The 12,096-nt window shown below is 46.3% G+C and overlaps 1 protein-coding gene across 19 annotated transcripts in view; it reads right to left on the bottom strand.

The window, feature by feature from the left end:
* Positions 1 to 12,096, bottom strand: part of SDK2 (sidekick cell adhesion molecule 2) — a 1,552,195-nt gene that overhangs the window by 543,360 nt on the left and 996,739 nt on the right. For all 19 annotated transcript variants that reach the window (XM_068263131.1, XM_068263129.1, XM_068263132.1 and 16 more), the window contains one exon: positions 11,188 to 11,347. In XM_068263131.1, the coding sequence (XP_068119232.1) occupies positions 11,188 to 11,347 (160 nt within the window). The remainder of the gene's footprint in view (positions 1 to 11,187; positions 11,348 to 12,096) is intronic.

Genomic DNA, 12,096 nt, shown 5'->3' with positions numbered 1-12,096 from the left:
AACCTAAGACCCCCCTGGTGGTGCCTAAACCTAAGACCCCCCTGGTGGTGCCTAAACCTAAGACCCCCCTGTTGGTGCCTAAACCTAAGACCCCCTGGTGGTGCCTAACCCTAAGACCCCCCTGGTGGTGCCTAACCCTAAGACCCCCCCTGGTGGTGCCTAAACCTAAGACCCCCTGGTGGTGCCTAACCCTAAGACCCCACCGGTGGCGCCTAACCCTAAGACCCCCTGGTGGTGCCTAAACCTAAGACGCCCCCTGGTGGTGCCTAAACCTAAGACCCCCCTGGTGGTGCCTAAACCTAAGACCCCCCCTAGTGGTGCCTAAACCTAAGACCCCCCTGGTGGTGCCTAACCCTAAGACCCCCCCTGGTGGTGCCTAACCCTAAGACCCCCCTGTGATAAGCATTAATAACGTTTTAAAAAATATTGTACTGTTTTTCGTTTAAAAATAATGTTTAAAAAATTATAAATCATAAAATAATGTGTAATCATGAGAAGCAGTTATAAAACATTAAAAGTCTCCGGGCGCCGCTTATAAAACGTTATTTTTCTCCGGCGCCCTTTTTTCCTGTTGGGCGCCCATTAAACGATATTTATTATGGGAGTGAATGGCGGCGCCCTTTTTGTCCACCTGCCTCAGGCGCCCAAATTTCCTGCTTCCTGGTGTAGGGTTGATTGTCAATGTATGAATGTAGAAACTCGAGCAATTTTTTCAGTGTTTATCCTTTTTTCAGAATTGTGAAAACTGAACACAGGTGTGTGGTACACTGGTCTGATATTTTTAAATGTCACAATCAGTCAGAAAGAGAGATTGTAATTCTTGAATTGAAAATAAATTTTAAAAATTGTATGGTGTGTGGCCACCACATCAAAGAGATGCAAATTATCCCGAGTTGATGCAAATGTATGTAATTTTCTATGCAAATGTAAGCGGTTTGAAAATGGACCAATCAATTCAAACCCAGGTTTAAATTGAGTGGTCCTTTTTCAAGCTGCCTATATCTGTATAAAAATGGCATAATCTCAGAAATATTTGCCTGTCATTGATCATCCATACTTAAAGGGGAACTTCAGCCTAAACAAACATACTGTCATTAGGTTATGTTATGTCAAGTTATGTTAATTAGAATAGATAGGTAATATAATCTCTTACCCACCCGGTTTTAAAAGAACAGGCAAATGTTTGTGATTCATGGGGGCTGCCATCTTTGTCATGGGGGCAGCCATCTTTTTGGTTGAAAGGAGGTGACAAGGAGCAGGAGACAGTTCCAACTGTCCTGTGTCCTGATAACCCCTCCCAGCTGCACACGCTAGGCTTCAAATGTCACATTCAAAATGTAAAAAAAAAAAAAATTGCACCAAAACAGCAGAACAAGAACAACAACATCAGAAATCCCATCATGCTTTGCACAGCATCAGGGGGAAAAAGCCCGGGCAGTTTTCTTCTGTGCAGCTAAAAATGAGGCTTGTATAAGAGAAACAAAGTTCTGATGCTGTGAAACTGTTAAAGAAACACCAGGCCTTTTCAGTGCTGCTGAGAAGATTTTTAGTCCGGAGGTTCACTTTAACACAGGGCTTAAAGTACAAGTGAATTCAGCTTACAAACTATGACCGGAACCTGTATGAGAGTAGTGGCCCCCCTGTATCTGGAGTTCCCTATTCTTGAAAAAGCTGACTTTCTTCATAGGCTGCCTATCTGCAATATCGTATATGAAAGGACCGCTTGCGACGTCCGCCACTCATGCAGACTCTGGTTTCCAGCCAGAGAAACATGGGAAAATTCAGAGGAAATTTAATTTACTTTTTCTCAAAGACAAGAGACTTTGAAATCAATAGGACGTTTGTCTGCAGCTCTGCTGTCACCGCAGAATATCTCCTCGGAATTGTGTCAGCGCTCAGATCCAGATCAATTCAATCCGACAGAGAGGCAGAAGATCCGCCAACACATCCACACACTGCCCACTCTGCTCAGCCAATTATAGCAGCTGCTTTCCTCTTTGCAGGAAGGGTTCTGCTAATTGCCTGGAATTGTATTGAAAGTGAACCCGAGGTGAGAGTGATATGGAGGCTGCCATATTGGTTTCCTTTCAAGTCTGACAATATTGTCAGAAACACCTGATCAGCTGCATGCTTGTTCAGGGGCTATGGCTAAATGTATTAGAGGCAAAGGATCAGCGGGACAGCCAGGCAACCGGTATTGCTTAAAAGGAAATAAATATGGCAGCCTCCATATCACTCTCACCTCGGGTTTACTTTAAAAACAAAAACTCCAGTTGTAAACATTGACGTGACCCTGTTGTGAATCCGTGTATATGGTTCTAGCATTATATCCTAAAACAGAAAGGTTTCATAAGAGCAGAGATGAGGACTTTGAATTTTTTTTTCTTCTATCTCATCCAGCTATATAAACATTTTTCATATGGCTGGGTGAGACAGCAGAAAACGTACTGAAGGTTAGAAATAGCATTTGTGGTTTTATGAAACACTTATGTTTCTGAATTCTGCTGGGTGCCGGTGGGGGGGGGGGGGGGGGGGCATGACATGTTGGAGTGATGTTGCGCGTGAGGGCCGCAGGAAGAAGCGGAGGACAGTGCTATCTCCGGTTGCTTGGCCGAAGTGATCCGCCAGGCCGATTACTGTACGAGTGGTCAGGGGGTGTCGGGGCTGCCATACACACGCTGGGTTATCGGAAGAGGCAGTAATTGGCTGGGACAATTTCATGCTGGAATCTATTGGAAATCTTTATCTGTCTGCAGTGTGTGTGCAGGCATCAGATCCCTCTCCAATCAGATTCCATCTGGTGGTCGATCTGACGGCAGATCGACAGGTGTATGACCAACTTTACACAGGGATGTAGAGATATTAAATCTACAATACATGTGACTACAACTATCACACAGGGATGTAGGGATATTTGCTTTAGACACATGTACTGTAGATCTATCATATAGGGATGTAGAGATATTAGATCTACACTACATGTGACTGCAGCTATCACATAGGGATGTAGAGATATAGAGATATTAGATCTACACTACATGTGACTAAAGCTATCACACAGGAATGTAGAGTTATTAGATCTACACTACATGTGACTAAAGCTATCACATAGAGATGTAGAGATATTAGACCTACACTACATGTGACTAAAGCGGTCACACAGGGATGTAGAGATATTAGACCTACATTACATGTGACTAAAGCGGTCACACAGGGATGTAGAGATATTAGACCTACACTACATGTGACTAAAGCGGTCACACAGGGATGTAGAGATATTAGACCTACACTACATGTGACTTTAGCCGTCACACAGGTATGTAGAGATATTAGAGCTACAATACATGTGACTAAAGCTGTCACATAGGGATGTAGAGATATTAGATCTACATCACGTGACTAAAGCTGTCACACAGGGATGTAGAGATATTGCAGCTGTTGTGTAGAACACAAAGTACATAGGCTGTTGTGGAGAAGGGTCAATAAACAGATAGTTAAGGGGTTCTCATATCTCTTTAGGAGAGTAAATTCATTGACACATTGGGCTTGATTCACCAAGCGGTGCAAAGTGTTTGCACGCTGGTGAAAAGGCCCTTATCACGCCTAAACTCACTTTAGGCATGATAAGAAGAAACTCGCGCGAAGTTACCGCGCGTACGCGCGTAAGTGCGCGCGCAGCACCCGACGCTTCACGCGAAGCTCCCATTAAACCCTATGGGACTTTGCGCGCGGTAACTTCGCGCGAAGAGCAGGAAAAAGCGGTGATAACTCAGTGGTGAAAAGGTCATCACGCCTAAAGTATTTTAGGCGTGATAACTGGGTTATCACCGCTTTGTGAATCGAGGCCATTATGTTTGAATAAATGGTGAGGGAGATATTTGGGACTGATTTAATACATCTATACAAGTACACAACTTCCGCCACTAAATGATCCCACTTTGAATGGACTGACGCTCCCTTTACAAACAACCATCACAAGTTGTCTGCAATTACCTTACCAACGAACTTGGATTAAGTTAATCGTAGATCAAAAACCGATGTACGCTCTTTATATTCCAGGAATAAACACCTTCCCCCCCCCCCCCCCTCCCCCGACAGTCAATAGAAGGCAGATCGTCACAGCGGGCGAGGTGTGCCGACAGAAAGGTGACAGACGTTAGCGATAATACGTGTCATTTATTGAGGCATCTGTGAGACTTTTCTGCCACACGCTTTCCCCCCCGAGAACGCCAATGCAGGACGCCAACAAATATCAGGTCAATTACAAGCGTAATAATGTCTGCACAACAAGGTGTGTTACCTAAAGAGCTCACGCCGCAAGAGTAATAACTAATAATGACCCGCAGGCACATAAACCCGCGCAGCCTACAGACACAAACGCCGGAACTGGTAACAAATACACAAGCAATGCCAATAGCTAGAATGGTCGATGTAAATTGTAGTGGCGAAAAAAAATGGTTCAGCAATGGCAACTCATGCTGTAAATACAACACTTAAAGAGAAACTGTGACCAAGGATTAAACTTCATCCCAATCAGTAGCTGATACCCCCTTTTACATGGGAAATCTATTCCTTTTCACAAACGGATCATCAGGGGGCGCTGTATGACTGATATTGTGGTGAAACCCCTCCCACAGTGTGATGTCATGACCATGGTGCTGACATCACACTGTGGGAGCCTTTTTGCATTGTGGGAAATAACAGCTGTTTCCAACTGCCAAAAAAGCAATCAGCATCTCCTTCCACTGACATCACCTGCCAGCAGTAAAAATGTCACCATGTGATAAATGTCAGATTGTACATCAGGGAGAGGAAAGGTTTTACAATGGCCAAACACTAACTAAATCATTTATACATAATTATTGTAAAAATGAAGCACTTTTTATTACATTATTTTCACTGGAGTGAAAACCTGAGAGGAAAGGGATATTTTAAGCAATACCAGTTGCCTGGCTGTCCTGCTGATCCTCTGCCTCTAATACTTTTAGCCATAGCCCTTGAACAAGCATGCAGCAGATCAGGTGTTTCTGATATTATTGTCAGATCTGAAAGGATTAGCTACACGCTGGTTTCTGGTTTGGCTCAAGACACTACTGCAGCCAAATAGACCAGCATGGCTGCCTGGGAACTGGTATTGTTTAAAAGGGAAGGAAATATGGCATCCTTTCACATCGGGTTCACTTTAAGGTGCCCATTAATGATCCAATTTCCTGAACGACTGACTGTTCAATCATTGCGATCGATTGGAAACGATCATTCAGGCCCACCAACAGAGGGGAAAAATAATGAGCCCTCCAATCAGACTAAAATAATGGTTCATAAATTCAGACCGATAGAACGATTGTTCATCACCGATAAAGGTCCCCGATCCAATCGTTCAGGAGATAGTACCATAAATGGCCATGTTACCGAGGCTAAGCACCCAATTGATAGCCATCATTAAAGATTTCCGCATCCGCAGGCACCCGATGCAATCACCGGCGCCGGGGTTTGTGGAAATGCAAAGTGTGGCATTGCATAGCGGGAGCGGAGCTGCTTTGTGGCAAAGTAGCCGCGATTTGCAGCAAAAAGGGGAAATTACGGCGCCGGCAGGCACCTGATAGCAGCCACCGCCGTGCACCCAGATTTCCCTTGTGTGCGGCTAATCACGGCTGTAAACATTGGCGCCGATGGGGCGCTCTTTCTTCCGTAAGGACTCCTGCGGCCTTTTTTCCTGTATCGGAAGGAGAGGGCCAAAGCACGCAGCGGTGGGGGAGAGGAGGACGAGAGAAGCTGCCGATACTGATTACAGTATATACTCGAAGACAAGTTGACCTCATGTACAAGTCGACTCCACTATTCAACCCACTTAGGTTTTGCCAGTTTGTGTCCCCAAGTTAATTAATGCGGTGAAATGGGTGTAAAATGTTTAGCTAGCACTAGGCTAGCTAGTACAAGTGTCCAGCTCCCCCCGCACAGCTCCGGTCTTCACTATGGGGAGGATCGCACATGACGTCGCCGACATCAGGCGCAAACCCGATCTTTCCCATAGAGAGACTGGAGCTGTGCAGGGAGGCAGCGCGATCGCTGTATCCAGGCTGGGTAGTGTATAAACAGAGGGATCGGGGGGGGGGGGGGGGGGGGGATCAGCAGCAATCAGGGGGAGCTGGACACTTGTACTAGCTTGCCTAGTGCTAGCTAAACATTTTACACCCATTTGATCGCATTCATTATGCATGGGGGACTCCTGGGGCCATAAGCGGTATGCCCAACACAGTGTCTGGCAGAACGCTAAGGAGGTTAAGCTGGAGTTTTTTTTACTGACTCAAGAATAAGTCTACCAAGCAAAGTTAATATCTGCTATTGGGGTTTGGGAGAGGTTAATGACTGCACTGCATACAGTATTGCAGCCGTTAACCCCTCATGTCCCTTAAAGAGGAACTGTAACGACAAAACGGCCCCTGGGGGGTACTCACCTCGGGTGGGGGAAGCCTCAGGATCCTTATGAGGCTTCCCACGCCGTCCTGCGTCCCTCGGGGGTCTCGCTGTAGCCCTCCGTACAGCCGTGACGCAATATTTACCTTCCTGGCTCCTGCGCAGGCGCTCTGATGCCTCTCGGCGCCGAAGTAGGCGGAAATACCCGATCGCCGTCGGGTCTGCTCTACTGCGCAGGCGCAAGTTTCCGGCGCCTGCGCAGTAGAGCGGACCCGACGGAGATCGGGTATTTCCGTCTATTTCCGTGCCGAAAGTCGCCACAGCGCCCCCGCTGGAGCCAGCAAAGGTAAATATTGAAGCTACAGTCGGCTCTGTCGCCGGCTGTTCAGAGGGCAGCAGCGAGACCCCCGTGGGACAGAGGACGGCGTGGGAAGCCTCATTAGGATCCGGAGGCTTCCCCCACCCGAGGTGAGTACCCCCCAGGGGAGGTTTTTGTTGTTACAGAGTCTCTTTAAGTGCAGCCAATACCTCCACCAAGCCCCCAAGTGCAGCAATTATTCACTTCCTTTTATGCAGCCCAGTATTTCCCCCTCCCTTTCCTTGGTAATTGTTGTGGCCAGGACTGTCATACCTGTGTTTGTTTGGCATTTCCCCTCCTCACAGTATCTCTTACCACTGGGTACATTGCTGCAAATAGGAATGTCACTATTAGTACGCACATTACTCAGTGCGCTCAGTGTTGCCTGTGACTCGTGTATAAGTCGCCCCCTATACTTTTATGTAGTGAATCAGACCTACATTTCTAGACTTATACTCAAGTATATACAGTATGTATTTCTTTGCGTCACAGGTCTGCTTTGAGAGCTGAATGTCTGAGCTGCGATGTTCTGCAGCAGAATGCGCTGTGTGCCGTGCTAAGCGCCCTTCTGTGCTCTATGTAATGAAAGGTGTAATATGATTAAACATGCTTTGGAAGGCACAAGCTAAGTGCTTCTATAAAGGCCTCTGAACTCTAAAGTGACCTTGAGAATCCATTTTCATTTACAGACAATATATTTACATCGGCATCTATTACGTCTGTTTCTGATACAATTTTATGTCATTTTTTTTTTTACCCACTAAAAGCACAAACGGTAACTAGCTGTACACATCAACCTAATTGTAAAACTGTCATGCTACAAACAGAACCATCGCAGTGTACCCCCCCCCCCCCCCCCCCATTGCCAACAGGAAGAGAGTCAAAAGTAGGCTCATTAACCGGAAGCTCATGATTTTTCTTTAACCTCCCTGGCGGTATGATTATTTCTGGATTTTATGTTAAGCAATATGTGCAGAGATAAAACGTTGCTATCCCGTGGCAGAACTATGTAATTGAAACCCTCCGAATCCCCAAGGCAAATCCAGGGCTCCTTCCTGGTAGAGGCAGAGCTTTGTGCAGTAGCCCCGCCTCTGCTCGCGTCAATCTCCACAGAACTCCGCCGTCTCCAGCCCCCTCAGTCTTCTTTCACTGAGAGGGGCGGGGGAGAGGCGGAGATCCGCAGAGATTGAAGCGACTGGAGGCGGAGCTACAGCAGTAAGCTCTGCCTCCCCGGGCAGCAAAATCCACAACCTGGAAAGTCGTGGAATTTTGCCCCGGGATTTGGGGGATTTAATGACATCGTTCTGCCACGGGAATGCTGCATTTTATCTCTGCACATATTGCTTAACATAAATGTCAAGTAAAAAGAGGATTTTTCTTAGACTTCAGACTCTCTTTAAGACCCTAAAACCGGGGGAAAAAAAATCATGCTGCTAGAGAGATCTGCAGCAGCCCCCGCCTTACTCACCTCTCTGGGATGCAGTGCTGCAGTTCTCCCTACGTCCTCCGGGTGACACTGTAACCCTGTAGTGAGATCATCATGACAACAGACAGCGATCTCACCAGGGGAATGCCCAGCCTCCAGGAACAGGAAGGAGATTGGCTGCTGGCGTCTGGATCCCCCGGGAGGAGAGCTAAAATGCCTGCTGCATGCTATGCTCTGCATTGACCTCCCGGCGGCCACCACGAGTCAGGCTCGGGGATACCGCTTCTGGCTGCTTTTTACCACACCAAGCCTGACTCGGGGATACCGCCAGGGAGGCTAAGGGCTCATTCACACTAGTAAATGCGTCTGAAATGCATTAAACTGCACGTAAACACACATGCATTTGTCAGTGCATCTCATTGCGCGTTTCCGTATATTTTCACGCGTTTTTTTGTTTTTACTACACTGTCAAACCACTCGTTTAATTTTACTTTATTAATTGTATTGGTTTTTACAGCACAATACAAAGATTAAAAAGAAAAAAAATGAATAATACTGTTTAATGTACAACTGCACCAACTTGTATTGCTTATTATTTGTCACTGATTTGACAACTACCACTAAAAAAATAAAATGCATGTGTTTAAGAAGTACATTTTTCCCAGATTAAAATGCACTATCAATTACTTTTCTACTATGTTCCTGTCAATTACAGTAGGCAGTGAAAGGCTCAGTGCACACCAAAACCTCTAGCAGATCTGCAAAACGCTGGAGAAATGAGCTTAAAAACCAAATTCTTGGTAAATAGAGGAGGTAGTGGTGGACTTACCTCCTCCAAGTAGACACACAACGACTGTAGTAAAAGACAGTCTATATATTTTATTTATTAACTCCAAATATGCAACGCGTTTCGCAGGTTTGATCCGGCTTCATCAGGCAATAACAACGGGACAACAGCATATGTGGTCAGTAGAAGAGCCAGGCACCTGACCACATAAGCTGTTGCTCCGTTGTTATTGCCTGATGAAGCGGGATCAAACCTGCGAAACGCGTTGCATATTTGGAGTTCATAAATAAATTATATTGACTGTCTTTACTACAGTGGTTGTGTGTCTACTTGGAGGAGGTAAGTCCACCACTTCCTCCTCTATTTACCAAGAATTAGGTTTTTAAGCTCATTTAGCTTCCTTTTATCCTTTTGGCACCTCTGTTCTCCTGCATAATATTGAGTCCACCCTGGTTGGAGGGTTGAACCCCCTTTTTCTCATCTACAGAGAGCGACTTCTTATTCCTGAGTGGGGTCAGGAAAATCTCCCCACCTGCCTTTACAGTGGTTGCCTAATGGTAACCCTGGTTTGTGAGTATTAATATTTACTCTATCTAGTAACCATTTACCAGTACATATTACACTATTGGGGCTCTTGGTGTTCCTTGTTTTTGCAAAACGCTAGAGGTTTTTGGAGCATGTTTTCTAAACATGCCTAGAGTTTTTGGGAGCATTTTTGTGTAGCAGATGTCATATATTGTTACAGTAAAGCTGTTACTGAACAGCTTCTGTAACAAAACCGAAGCGAACTGAAGCGTTTTTCAGAGCGGTTTCAACTTTTCCTATACTTTACATTGAGGCAGAAATCAAAAAAATGCTGCAGCCCCCGAGTTTGTGTTTGTGGAAAAAACGAACCGCTCTGGTGTACACCAGTCCATTCACTATCATTAGCCAAACGGTTTTCTATCCCCAAGCGTTTTTAAAAAAAATGCACATGAACCCCTCTGGTGTGCACCAGCCCAAACTCTGTCATGTTTTGGACTAGTCCATCTCTCCATGATGGATTCTGTTGACAGCAGTTACTCTCTCCAAATGCCAAAATTGTGTGCAACTGAGTAGGCAGCCGCCCGGCCAATATATTAGTATAGATCGTTTCAAGGGAGAACTATTGTAAAAAATAATGGAAATACCGGAGAACCCCCATGAGGAGATGGACTAGTCTAAAACATGTCAGATTTTTACAACCTGCTTTAAATGACAGGAACATAGGAGAAAAGTAATTTATAGCGCATTGTACTTATGGGAGAAATGTACTCCTTATAAATATGGGTTCACGGTTATTTTAAATTTTAAAAAATATTTGCGATACCATTCCTTTAACCTGCTGAGCGGTCTGGACGAGCTCAGCTCGTCCAACACCGCCAGAGGCTGCCGCTCAGGCCCTGCTGGGCCGATTTCCACCAAATAAAAAGCAGCACACGCAGCCGGCACTTTGCCAGCCGCGTGTGCTGCCTGATCGCCGCTGCAGCGCGGCGATCCGCCGCGTGCAGCGGCGAAAGAGGGTCCCCCCAGCCGCCCGAGCCCAGCGTAGCCGGAACAAACAGTTCCGGCCAGCGCTAAGGGCTGGATCGGAGGCGGCTGACGTCAGGACGTCGGCTGACGTCCATGACGTCACTCCGCTCGTCGCCATGGCGACGAGGGAAGCGAAACACGGAGGGCCGCTCATTGCGGCCTTCCGTGTTATTTCTTGCCGCCGGAGGCGATCGGAAGATCGCCTCCGGAGCGCCCTCTAGTGGGCTTTCATGCAGCCAACTTTCAGTTGGCTGCATGAAATAGTTTTTTTTTTATTTAAAAAAAACCCTACCGCAGCCACCCTGGCGATTTAATCAGAACGCCAGGGTGGTTAAATTACACACTAAAACAAAAAACTATCTGCAGTACCATAAATTGAAATGTAAGACAGTCCAGCTGGGGGTGCCATATTAACTTATTGCATGGGGAACCATGAACCCAGAGTCCTGTTCTAGTGGCCAACATTAGCAGGTACGGTACTTTTCATGGTGGGCATTTTTGGTAGTGCATATTAACCTTCTGTAAGGAGTATCTATTACTCTCACTGACAATGCATGTACCATGCGGGTGCTAATTAGTTTCCGTACATCTCTCAGTCATGTTATCAGCAGTACTGTGCATAGGAGGCTGGAAGTAAGGATAGGCACAGACCTGTACTCCAGGGAGAAGGCGGTCAGCTCCTTGTGGTCGTGCAGCCATTTAAACTCCAGCGGCCAGCTTCCCTCCGCCATGCAGGTGAGGACCAGGCGGTTGCCCTCCAGGTGGACCTGACTCCGCACCGGCTCAGTCTTGAAGTATGGAGGCACATCGTCTATAAGAGAAAGGTAGGACATATTTTCCCGTTAACCGCTCACGTAAAAAAACAAGTGAAATATTATCAGAATGATATCCCGCCCAACCAATCCTAGCGGCCTGGTGCAGACTCTGAAATTACATTCACATGATAGATTTTCATCACCCCAAACTGTTGGGGGTGGGGGGGTTAGTTACTGGGGAGATATGAGTACCTGCCACCCCCAAGAAGAGAAGAAAAAACTGAATTGGAGGAACAGGTTCTCCTTGAGGCCAGAAACCCACTAGCAGCCTTTTCTAAGCGCTGGTGGTTTGGAAACGCTCTTGCTAATGCAATGCTTGAGTTCCACATTGCTGGCAAAAAACTTTAGTCACTAAAAAAAGGGGCAGAGGTTTGCCTCCTGTACAACATGTAAATTGAGCTGATGGGATTGTCTTATTCCAAATTTTTTAGGCTAGAGGCCATATTACCGTTCTTTAGAGTGCTAGTGGGCGGAACTAGTGAAACTGAACACAATTTGTGCGGATTGCCGCTAGGTACACTGTGCCTGTGACATTTTGTCAAATAAAACTTTTCCATGGGACATGTACCCTGTGCAGATAGCACAGTGGCAGCTGCTATGCATATGGCTGTTACTATGCATATGGCGCTGCAGCCTGCGGGCCACATGGAATTTACAACTGTAGAGGGCTTTGGGTGACACCAGAAATGGCTCGTCAGGCCGCACTTGGCCCCCAAGCAGGACTTATGGCATAACTGCTATAGAG

This window comes from Hyperolius riggenbachi, chromosome 12, assembly GCF_040937935.1.
Source record: "Hyperolius riggenbachi isolate aHypRig1 chromosome 12, aHypRig1.pri, whole genome shotgun sequence".
Lineage (NCBI taxonomy): Eukaryota > Metazoa > Chordata > Amphibia > Anura > Hyperoliidae > Hyperolius > Hyperolius riggenbachi.
This window is presented reverse-complemented; position numbering and strand designations above follow the sequence as displayed.